General features: G+C 40.7%; 1 protein-coding gene across 1 annotated transcript in view; it reads right to left on the minus strand.

The window, feature by feature from the left end:
- The window catches only part of elp4 (elongator acetyltransferase complex subunit 4), a 62,751-nt gene that overhangs the window by 32,607 nt on the left and 8,087 nt on the right, over window positions 1-22,057 (minus strand). Inside the window, exons 3-9 of the mRNA XM_077564899.1 lie at window positions 20,605-20,726; window positions 18,259-18,393; window positions 16,040-16,176; window positions 11,439-11,526; window positions 8,295-8,483; window positions 4,611-4,719; window positions 2,588-2,694 (exon numbers count right to left, since the gene is read on the minus strand). Of these exons, the coding sequence (XP_077421025.1) occupies window positions 2,588-2,694; window positions 4,611-4,719; window positions 8,295-8,483; window positions 11,439-11,526; window positions 16,040-16,176; window positions 18,259-18,393; window positions 20,605-20,726 (887 nt within the window). The remainder of the gene's footprint in view (window positions 1-2,587; window positions 2,695-4,610; window positions 4,720-8,294; window positions 8,484-11,438; window positions 11,527-16,039; window positions 16,177-18,258; window positions 18,394-20,604; window positions 20,727-22,057) is intronic.

The following is a 22,057-nucleotide window of genomic DNA, read 5'->3' on the forward strand; positions in this document are numbered from 1 at the left end:
CCCTTGACATCCGTTCCTGTTTCTCATGTGGCCCATTTAGAAAAATTTATATCACAACCCTGCTCTCAGCCTTACCCCCTTGGCTATTACAGAGGCCTAATTGAAAGACCATTGAGGACAATTCATGTGGTCGGAAAAGGGGGTGAATCAATAAAGATTGGAGAAAGGAAAGGATGCGTAGTAAACGCTGGCAGAAAATGAGAACGGTTTTACTGTAAGGATATTGGGACTGTTTAGAGGGGTGAGGATTCCTTTCCTCCATCTTACCTCCTGCATAAAACAAAAGGACTCACTAAGTGCCGGGGACCAGAGGGTGTGATAAGGTAATGATAATGTAATGAGGACCAATCATCGGCCTGAGCTAAGAGCAGGGCTCCTTAATTTGCCTCCAAAGTAGTTCAGTGAAAGATCATGCTCAGTGGAGTGATGTGACAGTAGAAGAATTGATGACTCCCTAACAAGAAGAAAAAGATGCAACGAGGATGAGGAAACCAGAAATCAAAATGATAGAAGCACATCAAATATTATCTACTATAATTAAGTGCCTTAGTATGGCCACGCTAATACAAAATATTGATCTAAAATATAAAATGTTTTTGGGCAATAGTGAAGACTGCATGTAAGTAAACTATGTGAACCACCAATGGTTCATTTCTATTCCATTTCATGAAGTGTTTCAAATGGTACAAAAGAAGCAAATCCATGTATCTATTTTCAATGTTTTAGCTGGAAGACGGCAAACAAAAAATATGCTATTTCTTAAAGACCGTACACAATTTAAAGCAGATTCTAAGTGTTTGTTCCTTGTTTAACGTGGCATGTGACTTTCCTCTTTTGGAATCCACAGGGTACACCGTGTCACTTTTTTAAGATGTCATGTTATTTATGAGGCTTATGCAACTATGGCATTATTGTTTACAGACCCTGCTGTCTGATATTTGCTTTTGGGTTAACTCACAGCTGAGGACGAGTTGAATAAAACAGTAAGGAGGCACATACACCTTCTGTTAAAATATTCAACAATTCATTTTTTGTTTTACCTCAAACTGTCACCGATGTTATTGTGCAGTGTAAAATTAAATCTATATACAGTAGATGGGAATCTTTACCACTCGTTTGGAATCAGCTTTGACTATGAATGGCTGCAGCAGTGTGCAATCAATAGCTTCACCTTTATTTTGTCACCCAATAGCGGACAAAAGACTGGTCAGCAGAGCTTGGCTAATTTGAGAGACTCCTCATTAGCTGCATTTCATTTCAGTTTCTGAAGAATACTTATCAATATAGAATTCTTAGTAGCTAAATAATAAGATATACTGTTAAGTAATTACATAAAACCTATTTTACATTAAAAAAATGGAAAATGCAAAGAGAAACTGTGGCCACATATGAAAATAAATGCATCGGGGTTGGGTGCACGATTATATTGATAATACAGCAGGGTATACCAGCATTATGAAACGTAAAACGTAAACTAAAATGTTTAGGTTTTGTTTAGTGCAAGCTGAATATGGATATATTGAAATCAAATTTCAAGATAATTGTCACAAAGTAAAATTCCATGTTACCATTATTGAAACATACCAAACAAAGTAGAGAGAGTAAAATGGAAAAATCTCAAAACACTATCAATAGGGGGCTGGATTTTTTTGAAGTGGAATGGTTTTACAGGAAACTACCGCACTTCTGTTTCTGTTACACATTTGGGATTAGTTCAATCAAAGTGTGAGCAAGACGGCAAGCTGATTTACTGGAAACCACATTGCTGATAACTGTCTGAATATCCACTGTCATATTTTTGTCACATTATTAGAACATAATAAGAATAGAATGCTATGGTCACTTTTAAGATGTACAGTACTTATACTTGTACATATTTACTATATATTCAAATATTTAATAAAGCAGTGCAAAAAATTGACCTATGATGAACCTTCCATTTAAACCAATTACAATACCCTTAAACTTGGCAAAAGACACATTTTGAACATATTCGAACCCACAAAAACTGTAACAGTAAAATATATAAGCAATAATACGTAATGGTGTTTGTGTGTGTGTCCTTAAGAGGCGGGGCCTGGTTAATTGGCATATGACGTCGGTGAGTCTGCAAGTGAATGATTGGCCATTACCTGTGACCAACAGCAGCGGCGTGTGCCTTCCAATCATGTGTTTTGATGTTGTCATTGCATTCAACAAATGACTAAACAATGAGAGCCACGAGAGGGCAATACAATCAGTAAGTAAAACTCTGTAAAAACAATAGCCCCAAAAAATCTGCGAAATAGCGGTCTGCAAACTATGAACTGCAAAATAATGGGGAACGCTGTATTACTATGCATCTGTTAGTCTTCTAAAAAGGAGCAAATTAGAAAGAAAGAAACTAGCAAATTAAGGGTGACAAATAATGGTTTGAAAGCTAAAGCAAATTGAACAAACAGACTGACTACCTACTGGTGTGTATGGCTGCACAAGCTCTTTAAAAATGTTTACTTCATATTGATATATTGATATAAATAAGTAAATGAGCAAATGCAAAAAGAGTTGCCAGTAGGATAGAGCAGCACAAGTGGCCTTGACAACATACCTCAATGCTGAACTGTTTCCTCTTCAGTTTAAAGGCCAAGTCCTTGTGGTCAGGCAGTTGACTTGCAAGACAGTTGAGGTAAGGCACCTGGCGTACGTGGAGCAGGCCTGGGACAGATTGAATCTATAAGCGCAAAGACTTCAAACAAATTGGAACCTCTAAAGTCAAATGCCCCTGAGGTCATACCATTTGAAATATTGTAATTGCAGATCAAGATGATTTTGGGTAAAAGGTCAACTAACATCCCAGAATAAAGTGTGCTCCACCTTACAAGTTCCACTGTATCCCCAAACTTTTATGAGTACTTGAAGCATGTTTTTAATCAGTTTCTTCAATAATCCTCCTCCTCATTACAAATTCTGAAAATTAGCCGTGATTTCCGCAGTCTTTTGTTAGCAGTTGATCTTGCAATCATCACTTTACTGTATGTAAGGTTGCCTCCAAAGCAGATGACAATTAAGAATCTATGCTTCAAGTTCACAATAATAACTTTTTCCAACTGTGCACCGACACTTGCCAGCTCGTTCTTTCAGTTTGTGGCGCACAAGTGCACCATGAAGCAAATTCTACCTAGCAAGGTGTGCGATAGAAAACGTAGATAACGTCTAAGTCAGAGGAAGCAGTGCTCGTCATTCTTCCGTTCCTTGACGGCAAAGTTAATTTGGACATAACTGCAAAAGTACTGTACAAGTTGGTTGGTGTAAATGAGCGTGGGAGAAAAGTAGAGGGATCAAGGGAGTAATGGAGAAAGGAACACAAACAGAGAAAGTGGGGGATGGTGAGCTCTCTCCTCTGTGCACTTGGGTGAGTTCCCCTTGCCTGATTTGCGGTGACAGGCTTCCCAGCATGCTTTGAGCAGCCCTGAACTGCTGCCGCAAACACGCGCACACTCACGCACGCACACTCGCAGTCATCTCGCACTCATACCAGATGAGTCTGCACCCATGAACACACATCAAAACAATTGTACACGTTGATGTAACACATTCTTAACACAACCAGAATTATTCGGGCTGATTAATCAGACAAAATTGTGTTCTTTCGAAACAATAAGATGTGCTTATTCTAATAAAAAGGATCAAAAGAAATATGTGCTGGAATGATGTGCAATATATCTCTGTTAATTTCACATCTTCGTTTCAAAGTGAAGGGATGTTATCACTTGAAAAGGTGTTGCCTAAATAAAACATGTAGTTAGACGAAACCAAAATCTGCTACTGAATGTTTTTACTTCTTGTCTCAATCGGGGCTGTCTAACTCCAGGCAAGGGAAGCGGAGAGAGGGGGGGAAAGAGAGGAAAAGCGCAAAGAGTGAGCGGGAGAGTTCGAAAGGCATGGCTAAAAATACCCCAGCCGCTTATTCTGACCTTTATGCGTGGAGAGTGTGATAGAGTGATAGAAAAGAGGAGATGCAGAAAGGAAAAAGAAGAGATGGTGAAACCTCAGTGCCGAAGTGATGGGGAGGTCCGGGATTGCAAACTCTGGCCCCCTCCCCTTTTCTTCAGTCGTCCATTACCGACGTCTCCTCCCCGACTGGAGGCGAGGAAGACTTGCCCCCATTTATTAGCAGGGCATGCTGGCCACGGAGACATTGAGTGAGGGATAGAGAGATAGAGGCAGAGAGGAAAAGAGAGTGATGGTGAGAATATCGATTCCCCAGTGTTGGCCAGCTCTGCTCCAGAGCCTCAGGGGTATGGGACTGGGGATGGTGAGGGGGCGAGAGAGGAGAGAGAGAGGCTCTGCTGGAGGGAGGGAGGCAGGCAGGGAGGGGAGGCAGTGGACGGAGGGGGTGAGGGTGCGAGGAGGAGGGGGTACAGCGTGGCAGCTGAATCCCCCCCGGCCTGTCTACTGAGGAGCACGTCTGATTGAGCAGCAGCACACTAACGCGCACTGACAGGCTGGCCTGCAAGGGGGCTGCCCTGCCTCAATCCACAGCCCGGCTAGAGCCTTAATGCACTGCCTGTGTGCATGTGTGTATTTGATGGAACCGAGACAGAGAGATAAGAGGGAGTGTGTGTTCTTACCATGGTAATCTTTGTAGAGTGGGCTGGTCTCCCTCTCGGAGCCTTTGAATGATTCCAAGGCGATGGCATTGTCACATAGCCTGGTTATGCTGCCCATTAGAGATGTGTTCTGTAGGATGGGGAGAGGAACACGGGCAGGTAATTAACAGCCTCCTGACGGGCCACCAGTGTTACAATTAAATTAGGTCATCATTCCTGTGGCCAGGTCACTCCAGGCCTTGGGCTCAGGTGAGGGTGATGTGAGATGGAGGGTTTAACAGATGAGGCCAGAGCAGACGAATGCACGTGCACTGACAACACACAGTGACACGTGTAGTGATATAAAAATCAATAAGAAAAATTCCATAATGATTTCACTTCAGTATATAATCCCAAACCTGCTTGCAGCAGGAGAGGAGAGAGGGGAAATGGAAGCAATCATTCAAAGCTTGATGAGGAGAGCTCCCCCTACTGGTTGGGTCAGGGATTTGGAGAGCATGAGAGAGGTGAGCCAGAGAGAGTGAAAGAATGAGTGAGAGAGAACGAAAGAAACAATCTGGGGGTGAATACAGTAGGTAGGAAGGAATATGAACGTGAACTACACAAAAAGGGTGGAGGCAGAGAATAACAGGAGTGGAGGAGGGGAGAGCGAGGGACATTGGGATGGTGGGAGAGAGGGAGTGCTGCATTATTAATCCCTTTGCCTCCTGAATGATTCAAATCCTTCTCTGTGTGTTGGCTGCCACAGCCTAATGCAGTTTTCATGCCTTCATGTCTTTTCCCCACTCTTTCTTCAGCCTTTTCATTTTTGTCCTACTTTTAAAGAATGCACATCCCACCAGCCAAGGCTGCTAGCACTTACGGGGTATCTGAGGTCACTTGCACGCATGCAATTAAAAGCCTGTGTAAGTTTGGCTACGACAAATTATTTACAACACTAACTGTGGTCAATAATGATGGACTAAAACTTTGTATATTTAGGCCTTGCAAGGGCACAACCAGCGGTGGCTAGAGTAGCCCAAAAAATTTACTCAAGTAAGAGTAGTTACTTTCTATATAACATGACTTAAATGAACCTGCAATTTCTCTGAGGCAGAGGTGGGTAGCTTGTCCAAAATTTGTACTCAAGTTAGAGTACTGTTATTTTAGAATAATATGATTATTTCCGAAAAATGTGGTCTTCCAAACAATTACTTGGCTCAGTAACAAAAATACTCAAGTACTGAGTAAATTCTCTTCGAAATGACTATTTTTTAATAGATATCATAAACGTCAAATAGACAAAAATATAAAATACAAATGTGCAACTTGCCCAATAATATGACTTCAGATACAACTATTGAATCAAATCATTAAACAAAATTAACAAATTAAGGTTATCGGAAAGTGACTCATTTGAGTGCAGGGTTACACGGAGATTGTATGTACTCATGGGACTTCCTGGTTGTGGCTCAGTTTGAATGGCAAAGACTGGTGAAATGGAGACAATCGTCACTACGCGTCTCTCTGACAAATCAAGATACATTACATCAGCAATAATAAAGACCTGTAGAAAAAACACAAGAGGTGAGCGAAATTAGTATTAAAACTTGTCTGACAAGTGCCATTTTTCTCAAAAGTTACTTAAGGAATTGTAACAGTAAATTTAAATGTAAACCCACCCAGCTATTTCTCTTCTTACTGAGGGTGACAGATGAGACTCCTTAGGAGTGACTCAAAAGTCCCCATAACAGAGAAATAAGTTGTCTTTGTACATGCCTTTTCTCTCATAAGCAACCCAAATGTAATAATACATTACACCTTGGATTTCTGCCATGGGTTATTTCAGCCTTAGGAAAAACATAACTATGCATACAGCACAATAAATAAATAAGCCTCAGTTCTAAGGCTGGGGAATTAAAACAAGCATATGCAATTGTCTTCTCCAAAAATGTGATATTAAATGGGGAAACAGACTGAAAAAATATAGTATTTGATGAATACAGTAATAGTAATGGTAAGACATTGCATCATTAGTTCATTAGGTCCTACTAATAATGTTTATATGTACTATATATACTAAGCTGGGCTTCAACAGTCCAATCCTGACTGTAGGTCAGGTAAGCATATTAAAGTAAAATTAATATCATATGCTCCTTAATATTGCGTTCTTAACCTTACGTCATGTCATACTAATTGATATTTTTTTTTAAAACAACAACTAGCTGGCAGTATTAGCCCACCGCTAAAGCCTTTGAGATGATCAACACATCATTTCAACACATCTCTCAAGTTACATTTTGGTATAATTTATCTGGATGTAGCTCATAAATTGGCAAGTGAGTGTCTATGCATGGGTCAGAAAACCACTTAGTCTGACAAGCAGGTGATGTGTATGTGGACAAATTTTAAGGGGAAAAAGTGTGTGTGTTTTTTGTAAGGATGGGTGTGGTAGCAAGCGATAGTAGAATGAAGTACCACCAGGACAAGCCTAATTAATGTTTCAGATGGAGTGAGGCATCGGGCTGCTCGGAGAAGGCTTTCAGTGAGTGGCTCAGCTTTCCAAACTGCTCAATAATGAATAGTGGGACCATAGCGGTGTTGGCCAGTTAGACCACTGCTATCGCTCGAGACGGTCTTTTGAGGTCCAGACTTAGCTGACTAAGCTAATTATAAAATCAAAGACCATTTGATTTAGAAAACATGAGAAACTCAGTTGACATAGAACATCCACTCAAGCTGAACTATAGTCTGGTGATTACAATAAAATTCTAAAGTTACGCCCCTGATTCAAACCTAAATTTCCCTCCTCCTCTTGTATCTCCAGGGTGGATGAGGAGGAGGACATAGATTAAGGGGGTTTGGAGGCCAGGCCGGATGGGGGACTTGGGGACCGCTCCCACCACAGCTGACATCTGCTAGTTAGCCAGTATACCTTTTTTTGACGAAGCCAAGGCCGTAGAGCACATCGGCGTGGAGCCAGAGCATGTTGTGACAACACAGCTGTTCTCAAAGTTAAACTTCTCCACTCATTTTTGTCCTGCAAGTTTGATAACGAATATGGACATTACTAATGTTGCTCTACAGAAGAACGATGCAAGAGTTTATGGATGGGCTACAAGTTACAAGGAGTTAACGGCAGAAAGTCTCAATTGGCTCCTCTGGTGACTGTGCCTCTTTGGTCAACTGTCCGGGGGAGGTCTGTGCTTTGCCATATGCCTCAGCAGATGACTCCACCTTCACACTGAGAGGCCAGACTGGACACAGATTCATGTTAGCACACTCCCACAACCCCCTTCTAAAACACACATGTACACCCCGAGACACAACTACCCGCAGGGATATTTATAAGACAATAAAACACATGCACACGCTTTCAATTTGAAATAGCTTGATATAATTAAAAGCAAGCAAGCGAACATGAATTTAGATGGCTCTGCATGGAGTGCTCACTGCAAACAGCCTGTTGAAGAATGATGTGAGAGGAAGAGATCTTTTGCAGGCTTGAGTTGAGCCGCAGTAACACTGATCCACTGAGTCGAGTGGACACCCCCTTACACATGATTTCAAACTATGTGTACTGATTGTAACCCATCCGCACACAAGCAAACAGTCCATAATGGATGCGTCAGGTGAAATTTATCAATCAGAATTCTTTTTTTTTTTTAAATCAAACTATAAGATGTCATCTGATATTATCAGTTTATACTTGATCTGATGTCTTACCTGAATGAGATGTGAAGGCACAGTAACTACCGCAACTGAGAGTGATGACCTCAACAAAGCCCGCAGCCCATAGAGAAAGGTAGTGAGGGCGTGGCTGTGTTTTGGGTTGCCCTGGAAACACAGGTCATCATCCCACAGAGGTGAACCGAGGGAGTGAAGCCCGATACGCAGAATGTTCCGTGACTTTGTCTAAAATAGGCAAAGCAAAAATATAGGAAAAAGCACTAATTAATATTAACACATACACATACTACACAAACCTCCGAAGTCAGTGCCTTTATTTTTGCTGTAGACTGGGCATATAAGGCTTGTGTTTTTGTTTTCAGGGTTATTCCTTTTTGTCCCCTCCCCTTTAGCAGGCAAAATGCATGCTCCATAGGGTTTAAGTCTAGAGACTGACTATAAGGCTTAATGAAGCTAATTTTAATGGAAAATTACAACTATTCACTTTAATGTAGTTTGAGTATCCCAATATTTTTGATCTCGAAAATTAGATGTTTTGTTACAAATACGGCTTTCTTCAAAGCGGTGTGTCAGATTCAGATGCAAATATCTGGAAATGAAAGCTGAAATAAAGATCTTGACTTATATATCCAACTTTTGATTGATGTCAGTCTACAGCAAAAATGAGAGAATCGACTGTTTCAATACTTCTGTAAGCATGTGTACATTCTTTGCTACAAATAAATCAAAACACATTTGGGGCACAGAGTACCGCCAAGGCTGAATATTCAAAACCTTTGTATAAGCTTACCAATTACATATGCTTGAATTGCAATCAACACTCCGAGGTGAAGCCAATTTTAACTAATACATTCTTCTTTGGCCTATGTTTCATTCTTCCACAAAATTGAATAGAAATGTGTCATATTTGTTTAATTCTACTCATAAATGATGATTAAAACATCACCAAGTCAGTAGATTAACAAAATAACAATATTGATTCAAATGCAAGTTCACAGTATATAAAAGGAGTAACAGCTTGTCGTTTTTAATTATAGGTGCTGTGTTTTGGGTTGTACTCCCAAACTCCATATGAGTCTGGACAGTCGGCTCAGCAGTACAGACGATCGCAATACAGTGCCCAAACGTGAGTGGACACAACTGCCCAATCACAGAGGCCATCTGACACACGCACAATGGACCTGTCAGACAGGCTTCCAATATGGCCGCCACCCAGAAACCCCAGCACATTCTTGGCACCAAAGCCAGGCTCGACAGCCAAGGGGGCCTTGGTAAGGCTGGAATGACTTCCCTTGAAACACCCCACCCCAAAACAAGGGATCAACGGTATCCCACTCCTATGAAGACGGAGAAAAATAGCAGTGGGAAATATATCACTGAAAGTGAGAGAATGGAGAAGCTTGTCCAAAACTGTGAGAGGGTTTTAACCTTTAGTACAATTGCCTTTTATTTGGGGTTTCTACGAGATGTCTCTTGATTATTGAGGTGAGAGCCACGAGTGATTTACGAAGCTCGGCTTAAATCTGCTCGCTTTTTCTTTTACGCTTCTCCTTGCCCGCTTCAGCCCTCCTCTCCTATTATGTAGACCCTCCCAAAATTGCCTCCACCCCACTCACCATCACTTCCTCTCCTTACAGTATGACCTAAGATTCGTTAGGAGAACTATCACAGGAATCTAAGAAAAATAAACCTTATTGTTTGAGTTTTTTTCACAGTTGGCTCATAGTTTCCCTGCGGAAGGACACTGGGAAACTACACAAAAACAAATAAATACTTCCTGTCTTACCATAAGCTTTATATGTGTATGTGGGTACTTGTCATAATTAGATATACCCTCTCTTTGTTACCAGGCAAACTCAGAGCATCAAATGAGACTCTAATTTGATGAGTGGAGCACAACAGGGGGGGACTTTGGTAACATGAACGTTGCTGTGGCAACATCAGAAAGAGAGCCCAAGCTTAACTCCTATACTTTAGCCTATAGAAACATTGCAGGAACTATTCCAGTAAAGTACGGCCAAGGGCAAGAGGCTGCCGACCATATAGGACATTAAAATAATACCAGCCAGGCTCACAGTCCTGTTGCTTACGCCCATTCCACTTTTCACAAAAGACCCCTGAAATGATGTTGGAAGAGAATTTACTAGTATAAACTTTGGCCATTGAGTTGGGTGGAGATGGCTACTGTTGGTGAGAAGTATACATAAACTAATGTGAATTTACAATTCAAACACATTTTACAAGCAGGTGTGGCAAGATTTGATCTTTACCAAAAATGAATGCAGGTAAAATGCACACTTGCAATCCATGTCCCAGTTTACTGCATTGTTACATTCCAAATGGTTAAAAAAAAATTAAGAAAGAAGAAAAGAAAAAAATGACACAAATGTTAAAGGGGAAGTCATAATATGGTATATGCGACCTCACTAGTCTAAACATGACATTCTGATTAATTAATTAATTAATTAGAGTTATGAAGTAAAATCCAGCCGTTTTTTTTAATCCACCTTTGGGGGTGGCCATTTTGCCACTTGCTGTCAACTGAAGATGACATTGAAGTTCCTCAGAGCTCAGGCAACGGCCAATCACAGCTCACCAGTGTTCTGAAGCTGAGCTGTGATTGGTTGTTACCTGAGACCTGAGCAACTGTCATCTTCATCCGACAGCAAGTGGCAAAATGGCCACCCCCTCATATTGCTAAAAATGGCTGGATTTGGTTCATAACTAATATTCCACAAATGTACGCAATAATAATCAGACTGTCATGTTTAGACTAGCGAGGTCATATATAACGTAACATATAACATATTGTTGTCAAGAAATGTTTAAGGTTGACTTCCCCTTTAATCAAAGATCTTTTGTCAATGGATCAGGATAATTTCATGGTTGTGTTGGAAGTATAAAAAATAAAAAATAGGGGGGGGGGGCTTTGAGTGAAATAAATTATTCAACATATCAATTAGTTTGAATTATGAAAAAGGGTGATATATTATCAGCATATAATTAAAAAAAAAGAAGCAAGGTGTCTCCTCCCCCCCCCCCGTGTTTTAAATCTAAATGGAATACCCAGAATAACTGTTATTCCCAAAAAAATCTGTTTGCACAAAGTGAATTTCCAATCAACAAAAACAAATGATTTAGTGTCATTACGGAAAGTGGCCTTTCTATTCTGCCTCTTACCATGGGTGCTGCTGCCACATTGAAGCCCTCTCTGCATATGACCTCTTCAATTGATTTCAGCAACGCAGCATAGGATTCAAGCACGGGACTGGAAATAAAAAGCAGAAAGTGAACATATTATCGAGAAAAGTGGAGACGAGACAAAACGTGTAAGCTCTTATTAATTGACACAATCTTGATAAAACTGGGCCAAGCCTATCAGCGTGGTGGATTAATCCGCTATGATTGCAGCATGCTCCTCCTGACTGTGCTTTTCTGGAGCCACTATCAAGAGATCCAATTAATTTATTTGCTTGATTAAATTACAACATGACTGGTTCTCTGTCAGCTCCCCTGAGGTTTTGATCGTGCCTAGACACACAGACAAGACGGACGTATGAGATGTGCTTATGCTGAAATCTAATACTAAGATTGGACAGCATTTTGGTGTTTAATCAAGGGTAACATCTGCACCGCTGACAAAGCGCACACACCACTGTTCGTGCCTATTGGGCGGCCAATAGGAATGTTAACCCCATCTTTTTACACAAGGCTCTCCACTTAAGAACGCCCTGCCATTTTAATGACCAGTCTGCACTGAGTCACAGTGGGCTGCAGTGTCACTTATCAATTTGACCCACAGGCTGCGAAGAGCTGATACACGTATATCGGTCACACATCAATAGCCCCGCATTAGGAAAAGTAATACACACTTGTGCCGATTACACTTGTGCCAAGTATATCCATGTACTCCATTTCATTTATTCAGTGCAACAATGGTGCCTCCTGACCCCGCTGGGCCTAATGATAGAGCTGGTTTTGGTGAAAGAGGGACACCTACCCTCACAGGCCTCTCTGCCCATACCCCTGCTCTGAAGAAGGGGTTGGGGGGGCGGGGGGGGATGGCTTGACAAGCACTTGAGTGAAAGGTTGTCTCTGCTTGGCAGCCATTGTGTAGGACGTCTTTGTATGTCAGCTGCCCCTACTGAGCACCCCTCATTCAGGTACCAATAAGGTCTAGGTGCTTAGCTACAGGGGCTAGCGCGTCGGCTAATTAGGATCATACGCGGGGAAGCTTCTTTATCTCGATGTTCCTCTTTCTTTGAGGGGAACGGAGGGGGGGAACGAGGGGGATGCTTAGTCTTAAACAACAGGATCTGTATCACCTAGAGAGCAATTTGCGCCAATTATGCCTTCAAGTGAAACGGAGCAATTTAACAGCTAGGGTAGCGACATGGGGCTGTGGACACGTGCAAGGGGGAGAAGCCTGCTTAGAGTTCGTCTGGCACATGTGTGTGCGTGTGTCTATGTATGTGCAGCAGTCACGGGGCGGAGCTGCAGGCACAATGGTGCTGTGCAGGTGTAGTTTCCTGCTGTTTAAATGTCTTGATGATCAAACCCACAGAGATGCCCCAAAGACAACCACATCTCAATGTAATAACGAGAAGACATTTATTTCTGCGGATCATGGCTAATATTTACAGTATGTTTAACCTATGTGGTGCACTTTAGTAGTCGGATCAAATGTGTATCCACAACATTTAATGTATTTGCACTGGTGATGTGTTTGCCAAAATAAAGAGAGACTCTATAAAGCCTCCTCCTCATCCTCTGTCTCCAGATTGCTGTATTTACCCAGTGAGTGAGTGTGCCTCTTCGTGTGCCCTTGTGTGCTCAGCAGCACACTCTGAGTAAAGAGTCTGCATGACCTCTGAACCCTAAGTACACTCAACGCAGGCGAAATCAAACAGTTGCTGAGCAAACACGACCCTTATTTGAATAGGCATACACAACTTTTCCGAGAGGCCGAACCTTTTAGGCCAGTGGCAAAGCTACTTAGGGCAGATTTTTATTCATTTGTATCAGCTGCTAAAACGGCAATAATCCTCAGTGTATTAGTAAACAGACCAATGATGCTTATTTTTTTTTGCCAATGTAAGCAATAATCCCAATAAGTGTTACATTTTTTTTTAAATTATACTTATTAGGGGTGTCAAAATGAAATGAAATTAATTTAAAGTTCCTTTAATGCCACTCATTTTTTTAAACACGCGATTAATGACCACCCTTACTTGCAAAGCCTGTACTAGAGGAAATTCAGTCACAACGCAGCAGACATGTCCATTTCCAAATTTAGCAATAATAAATTTAATAATAACGCATATATTTGTGGAGTCTGGGGTCAAGTTGTATTTTACAATTTTAAAAATGTGCAGAATTTCACAAGTTACTTCATGTTAAAGATTAGATAGCTATTAAATTGAAATGAAATATGCACTGAGCTTTCACCAACGTCTTACAAATGCAATTATGCTATCTAGTGGCAGAAAAATGACAACACAAATCAATATCACATTCTTTTTTTTACAGTACATCTTTTTAATTTTAACTCAATTTTATGAATATTATGAAATTACTAATATTTTGGGATGGGTTAGTTTATACCGAATACTTACTGTAATACCCTCATTTGACGGAAAGGAGAGCCACAGTGACAGATGCACTTTTTTACTTGTTTAAACACTACTATTACTATTACTGCGACAAAACAGAGACACTACAACATGTACTGTACTTTCTAGGGATGAGCGAGTACTGATACCAGGTACTCGTGGTGGCCATTTTAGGATCAGGAACTATAAGTTTGACCTCAGAAGGATAGAAAATTGCTATTAATTTCATGCAATTTTAAAGAAAATATTATATTGGGATGTATATGTATTTCTTTAAAATTGTCTGTCATTTTTTGTGTGCGTGTGAAATTTCATGTATCAAAAGTATTAATGGTATTGGTACTTGGTATATGTATCGTTGACTACTCAAGTTGATTATCTTATTTTCTGGACTATAAGTCGCTCTAGAGTATAAGTCGCACTAAGTCAAAAAATGCATGATTAGGTAGGAAAAGACATAAGTCGCACTGGGGTATTCAAATCAAGTCAAATTAATAGGGACAGGATGCAGAGGACAGGGTTAGATGGAGGCAACTCCTGAAGGGAAAAGCCGGAAGGAAAAGAAGAAGTATATTATGGTTGGTATAAGTCTAGAGTGCCCTCTTGTGGCTGTCTGTGAAATTATATAATACCCCGGTATATTTTTTTTCATGTACTGTGTAAGTCGCAGGAACAGCCAACCTATGAAAAAAAGTGACTTATACTCTTATAGTCTTAGGCTACGTTCACACTGCAGGGCCAATTTGGATTTTTTGTTGCGACATCTAATGTGAACGCAACGCGCCCGTGATGCGACTCGCATGCGCAAAGAGTACACGTCGAGTGACGTAGTCGTACACGCAAAACAACGTCACGTTGTAGTGTTCACGGAATTAACCCAACTCGCAACGTTTTACCGCCAGCCAAGCCGCCGAGGCAAGCGACCTTCATCAGTGCCATATGCAAATTTAGCTGTGCCAAAGCGCGCTACTGATTGGTTGGCTGGTGGACTCCTTTTGCGGACGTGTTAGGAGTTCGATTCATGTGTCTTGCCTGCATAAATTATGCAAATTAAGATGTGCGAACGCCAGCTCCCGATTGCTGGATTGTTTTCACGCTTGCTCATGTTTGGTTTCATCGAGCGTCAGTGTTTAAAATCAGAGCATAAACCCGTCAAAACTCATTTTTTTCCATCTCTTACCGCCAGAGTAGCGAAGTTGGAAGGGGTAGAAATATTTTGAGGAAATGAGGGGAGGCTCCTCGATATCTTCATTTCATTGAAGATGACGTTGCGTTATTGACGTGTGTGATGAACCATCTGCAGGGCGGAATTTCTACTGTCGCCACAAATGTCCACTTTATGCTTCATGTTTCAAGTGTGATTAAATTAAAGATAAAACAAAAAGTTAACACTGTTACTCAAAACAGCTTTGTACATTCACAGACGTGTCAGTAGTCTCTCTTCCAAGCACTCACCTGCCGCCCCCGCGCAAGCGCATATCAGGCTTTTGACAAATGTATGAATCGGATGCGTGCGGATGAGCGTTCACAGTGCAGACGCATCGCATACATATACGATTTATATCCACATACGATTTATATCCACATACGAAAGAGGCCCAGGTCTGGTGTGAAAAAAAAATCGGAATTGTACCGTTCACGCTGCATGGAAAAATCAGATACTTGTGAAAAAAATCGGAATTGAGCTGCAGTGTGAATGCAGCCCTACAGTCCTATAGTCCGGAAAATACTAAACTCGTATTGGTCATCCCTAGTATTTTCTATGTATTTTATGCATAAAATGTTATACAGTGTGTTTAAATTATGTTATAGAATATGTTATATGAAAATATGTTAAAGAATTTGAGATGGCTATTGTGGGTGGGTCTATAATGTGTAACCCGCCTTAAAATGGGTTTTACTGTACCCAAATTAAACTCTTCTAAATCAAGCATGCCTTTTTTATCTTCTAGGTTTCCAAATGAAAGGCTTTATTACTTTGGTCTGCTGACATACCTGGTTTGCTTATATTGTGCAAACAATGCCATGCTTGCTCACAAGTTCTCTATAGCAATGTCTTTGTTGTTTAAATGCATTTTGTCGACAATGCCGGGCGTATTTTGCATGTGTTCTCACGATGGTGTCTCATTGGTTTGCTAGTGTTCTGCGGATGATGTCGTGTTGCTTTACCTGTGTGTGGCTGATGAGTGGCTGGGATGTTCTGGAAGGTAGAAGTGGTGGCACTTGGCTGCCTGGCGCATTTCTGGCTCCATTGTTTTGGAAACGTCATAATAGTGGCCAAACCGAGACAAGGATGCAAGACCACTCTGAGTTGGGGGGAAAAAAGTCAAACGCATGTTGAGAAAAAAGAACTCTTAAGACAGTTAAAGTTTTAAAAAGTACTTCTTATAATAAAATGTAAAAATGACCACTGTGTCCATATTCATGATTTTATTATTTATTTTTTTAATTATACAAAAAGTGAGAAAGCAAAATTAGAGTGTTGTTACTTATTTTGTGGGAAAGATAGCAAAGTAGTCTTTTGTGAGTTCTCAGCCAGGAATCTTTTGCAGAATGATTTAAAGCTCAAGGAACTAGTGTCCTTAAATGTTTTTAAATCTAAATTGAAAGACATGGAATCACCTTCCATACAATGTCAATGTTTTAACCTTGGCTGCTTGAACAATTTTATTGATCATTTAAACAAAAATGTGCTTTGTAAATTTCAAATTTGTCTCACTCTGTAGGCTACTGTATGTCTCTAACTTTGTGTTCTTTTGCTACTGCCTGTCTTGAAAAATAGGGTTTTAATCCCAACGGGACCAACCTGGTAAAGGAAAGGTTAAATGAAAATAAATTAAAAAGTAAAGTTTCATTGACGATTGAAAAAAAAAATCCAAAATGAAGATTGAGATACCACATTGGCCCAAATTGCACTGAAACTCACACATTGGGAAGATGCTGTAAAGTAACATGACTTGTTTTCATCATATTACCTGCATCGGACATTGCAGACAGACGAGTACAAATCCACCGTAACAGTGTGATGTACTGTACACAAATTCCCAAACCGTCAACCACAGCTGCCTGCTTTCAACTGTTTCGCAACAACAGATTTTTTTAAAATCAAATACGAAATAGGATTAAATGAGAAAATAATAGTCATATTTGTTTTTCTAATATGTTAAATGAGGGTGCTCCACAACTGCATGGCAATGCAATTGCATTGTTTATGGGTCATTCCTCAACATTCCTGCAACCGGGAAGTTAAACAACCACTACCAACACGCTCTTAATCATTTCTTCACATAAATGTCCACTTCTGGCTTTGAAAGAAAACGTGTCAGGGACGCAGGGGAAGGCGGATGTTTTCCTGCAGCTGAAAGAGAGAGTTTGAGCTCCTCTCTCTCAGTGAAACCAGGGATTCCATTGTTGGAGGCACCCTTAATCTACTCCTAATCTGGATTAGGGCCCCCGGTGTGTCCTTCTCCTAGCGGGACGAGGAGGTCAGCGGGGCAGGAGGGGGGCTCAGGGGCTCATCTTCTTTTTGTGAGCTGGGCAACCCGCTTAGCGTTCCTTCCCCGCCCTGACAGCCTCACCTTTGATCTGATGTCTTCATCGGGAACAAGACACAGTAGGCATTGCCGGGAGAGGTGTGTGTAAGGGGAAAGTAAGCGTTGACTCTGGGGGTGAATTTGGGATGCAAATCCTCTGGTGGGGCTTACCAGTGGTTTGTAAAGACGATTTTACAGGGGAAGGGGGAGAGGTGACGAAAGGACACAGATATAAAGAAGTTTCCAGGGTGAGAGAAAGAGGGAGAGGATCCCCAGGGATACACTGCAGTGCTGTTAATCCACATAGCGATATGGATTATAGACCAAAAGGGGGGAGAGAGCAGAGAAATATATGAGAGAGGGGGGTCACCTCTACTCAAAGCGGAAGAAAGAGTGTAGGCCTGCCGACCCTAGCAGGGGGAAAGGCAGGGATTTGGGAGAAGACAGAGGCGCAGGTCTGGGTCGTAGGGTTGAGCGAGCAGACATGTCAATGCACAGGGCTGCAAAGTACTCTTGTTTCCCAGGCTAAGCAGGGGTGCAGGCGTGTGTGTATGAGGGCTGGGGACTAGTGAAAAGCCTACCTATTGCCAGCTAAGTGTGAGTAATCTGCTCCAGCTCTGAAAAGAGAGGCTGAGGCCTCATTCACTCCACAAAGAAGTTCAGAATACTGATGGATTTTTGTGGTGGAGACAATTGCAAAAAAACAAAAAACAAAAAAAAAACACCATGTCCAGATTCAGAAACTCTCTGCTATTCTTTTTTTTCATAATCAAATAATATAAATATAACATAGATAGTGGAACGAGTAAAATGTACAGGATAAATACTCACAAAAATACACTATTATCAGATTACCTGTACTTTTGGGAGATTCTGATAACGCCAGGCAATCTTCATGGCATCTAAATTGCCCTGAGGCTCACAAGAGAGTCTCGGCTGCTCCGCTGGTTGGTGCATGACAACATCATCTAAAATAGGATCAGGAAGCTCCTGTGCACAACCATGAAGAGTAGATGTTAAATTAATGTTGAAATGTATATATTTTTTTCCGCAATCACATATTCCATGATACACATTCAGGTGCAATATATTGCGTTTTCCATTATTAATACAGTGTAATATTTACCATTCTGTTTGTGTAAAACCCTACCTCTGCAGTTATGATACATCCATCTCCTTTTCATAATGGGTTGCTAATTTATATATTCTAACAAAAGAAAATCCCAATATTTTATAATTGCAAAAAATATACATTATTTGAATTGAAAAAACGAATATGCAGGGTCAGAACTCAGAAGTTAAGCTGTCAAACTCAGAGTTGCTGCATACTGAGCGATGCGGAGAAACTCATTCAACACTAGCGCAGTGTGTGGAGTTCTGTTGCAAAATTTCACAAGGTTTTGTAGCGATTCAAAATTCGTATAGCAGGTGCATAATGTGGCGATGTTGTGTATTATATAGACCTGGCTTCCTCACTCCTGGTCCTCGAGGGCCAGAGTCTTGCAGGTTTTAGATGTTTCCGTCCTCCTACACAGCTGATTCTAAAGATCAGGATCATTCTGCAGAGCTTGCTGTGTTGGCTGACAGAAATATCTAAAACCTGCAGAACTCTGGCTCTTGAGGACCAGGTGTGAAGAAGCCAATCAAACCGTTTCATATAGACAATCAAAATGCGCGGAAGTGATCAAAAATCTATTTCCGATATCCCCATTTTTTAAAATCTTTATTCTTGTCCATGTCATCATTATGTAGTAGCTTGCATTCCATTTTTTATGGATTCAAAAAAGTCATACGGGACATCAGGCTTGCACAGTTCACAACGCAAGGAGTCCTAATGCTAAATCGTCTACTGTGCGGGAGTGAGAGACCAAATGCCATTTTTTGTGATGGTTGGGTCTTAAATCGGAAGCATCGCACAGTGTGTGGCAGCCCTAAGATTCTGATATTGATTGCACATTTGACAGCAATTTGAATTTAACATTGCAAATCCTATTTAACATGCTCCAAAGGCTTCTATCGATGTCAAATCTCCCCAGAGCAGGTGGTAATTTGATAGGCTTATGTACGATCCTATTACAGTTTGTTCCTTTGGATTTGTAAAAGATGTCGTATCTGACTGATATTTAGGTCGTTTGAGCCACTAACAGCCACTCACAGTTCATTGGCATTTTCTTTATTTAAAAATAAAATAGCTGTAAAATGGAGTTGGCGGATGAGAGGAGTTAAGACAATACATGAAGAGAAACATGAAACTCTATCAGCTTGGTTTCTAAACAAATGCAAGTGCATACATATAACAAAGACAAATATTGCTCTAGCAACAGACAATTATCAATTATAGATAGATATAATAGATATAGATATAAATCAAATATGGTATAGGAAGGGGTTGGAGCAATATGCACATGAATCAAGACCGTTTTCAACTTTATCACAAATTCTTCATTTAATGATTTGCTTTAATGTCCACCTCAGCATTGAGAATTGGCTAAGTGTTTAAAGCTGTGAAAACACTAAATAATGTGATATATCCCCATTGAGAGTGCCCCTGTCTTAATAAACCTTTGATATGTAAAGAGAGGGTGAGGCTGTGACCCCTCCCACTATCAATCAGCGCGAGAGAGGCCCACCTCCCGTATTTTGGCTGGCAGTTAGCTTCTGGGACTGCAGGCCTCTTCACACAGCAAACATCGGGAAACAGTTCAACAATAGCACAACCATGCCACCCGTGACCTTTGCGATCCCCCCGCTGACCTGCGCACATCTTAAAGACTGTGTTCCTTCATTATTGTTTAAACTGTACACTGACAGCTGATGGATTGCCATTAAAATGTGTGTGATTGAATATTACGTTTGCTCTTTTTAATATATGATATAGAGTAATTTTGCAAAAAGCATTGAAAGCAATATTAAGCAAATGAAGCACATTTGAAGCCATTTCAACTTTACATTTGTTTTGTTTACATCAGGGGTGCTCAAGTTGGGTCCTCGAGAGCCTCTATCCAGCCTGTTTTCCATGTCCTCTCCACTAACACACCTGATTCATGATCAGGACGGTTATCAGGCTTCTGCAAAGCTTGCTGATAAACTGATCATTAGATGCAGCTGCACTGCAGGAGGGAAACATGGAAAACAGGCTGGATAGGGGCACTCGAGGACCCAACTTGAGCACCCCTGGTTTACATGAACTTTCCAGCCTACCTGGAAGATTTCATTCGGGTGATCTTGAGCCGCCGCTAGGAAGAGTTCATGTTGACACACCACTCCTTCTGCCAGGAAGTATTTTAGGATCATACGAGAGTAGCTATCATAACGGTCCTCCTCTGGTGAAAAGAAACAAGGGTTGGCAACATTTCAGAAGTGTGCTTGGTTAGTTTATGTCCAACGGGGGGGGAAACAAAACAAAAAAGAAATATATCCCTTTACAATGATAAAAAGTTAAAATATCAGGTACATTCGAAAGAGACAAATAAAGCTAACGACTGCAGACTCCAAGGAAACAATCACCTTCATGTCATGTAACTTAAACAAGGAGTCCATCATAGCGTATACAGGATCTTGTCTATTTATTCTGACCATTCCTTCATGTCACATCTTTGAGCTCAGCTCTTCATGTCCACATCACAGTGCCTGACTATAATTGGTGTAAGGATTTGGCGAACTTTGGAACATCGATGTGGCACAATGACACACTGTAGGTGTTACTGCGTGATGTGACGATCGCAGTGTGCATTTTATTTCAACTCTCTTGTCAAGGTTTTGGCAAGGACTCAGCCATATTCACCTCACTGTATTCACCTGACCCTTTCCATAGGTGCCCTAAGTTGGCAGGTAGGTAAACAGGAGGCAGAGGAAGTGTGGTCCCTGGTAATGGCACCTGACATCTAACTCACATGAATCTCATTTGAAGGAATGTGTGTCGCAGAGACTGTACCCTATGAATGACCCAATTTACGTGGTCTATAGAGGCCGCAACTTGAGAGGCAGTTCTAAAAGCTGCGTGGATCCTTGTTAAATAGCAGAGTCAATATATTGATTAACCGTTTCAACACTTTTATTTTGAATTGTCTAAATCGCCGGAATTTCAGACTCTTAATAGTAAATATTCTGATTTCTGTAGTCGTCCATGAAAGGAGACTGATTATCTTTGGCCGCAATGAAAATAAGACATTCGCAAACCTCTGCTTTTACGTTGGAAAACAATGATCAACACATCGTCTACTTTCTGACATGCTACAGACCACATCAGTAACTGAATCTTAACTCATGTTTGTCAATTTGAAATGATGTCTTGTTTTTTAATATAAGGATGGCAATTAAAGCTTCTGTTTAAAAAAAAATCTGATTCACGTATTAATTGAAAAAAAAATCAACAGATTAATTGATTACTCGACTGGTCTGCATAAAAAAAAAAAAAAAGATATATTTTAGATATGCATATACTCCAGTTTTTCTGTTATAGGCTACATGCTATTATTATTATTATTATTATTATTATTATTATTATTATTATTATTATTATTATTATTAGCTAATAGGTATCACACTGGCCCAGCCACACATCATAAAGGGAACACCACACGCTAACTTTTAAATTAGATTCCAAGTACAATCGTGCCAAGGGATTAATAGAACAGACTGTATCTATTAGAGG

The sequence above is a fragment of the Vanacampus margaritifer genome, chromosome 4, assembly GCF_051991255.1.
Source record: "Vanacampus margaritifer isolate UIUO_Vmar chromosome 4, RoL_Vmar_1.0, whole genome shotgun sequence".
Classification (NCBI taxonomy): domain Eukaryota; kingdom Metazoa; phylum Chordata; class Actinopteri; order Syngnathiformes; family Syngnathidae; genus Vanacampus; species Vanacampus margaritifer.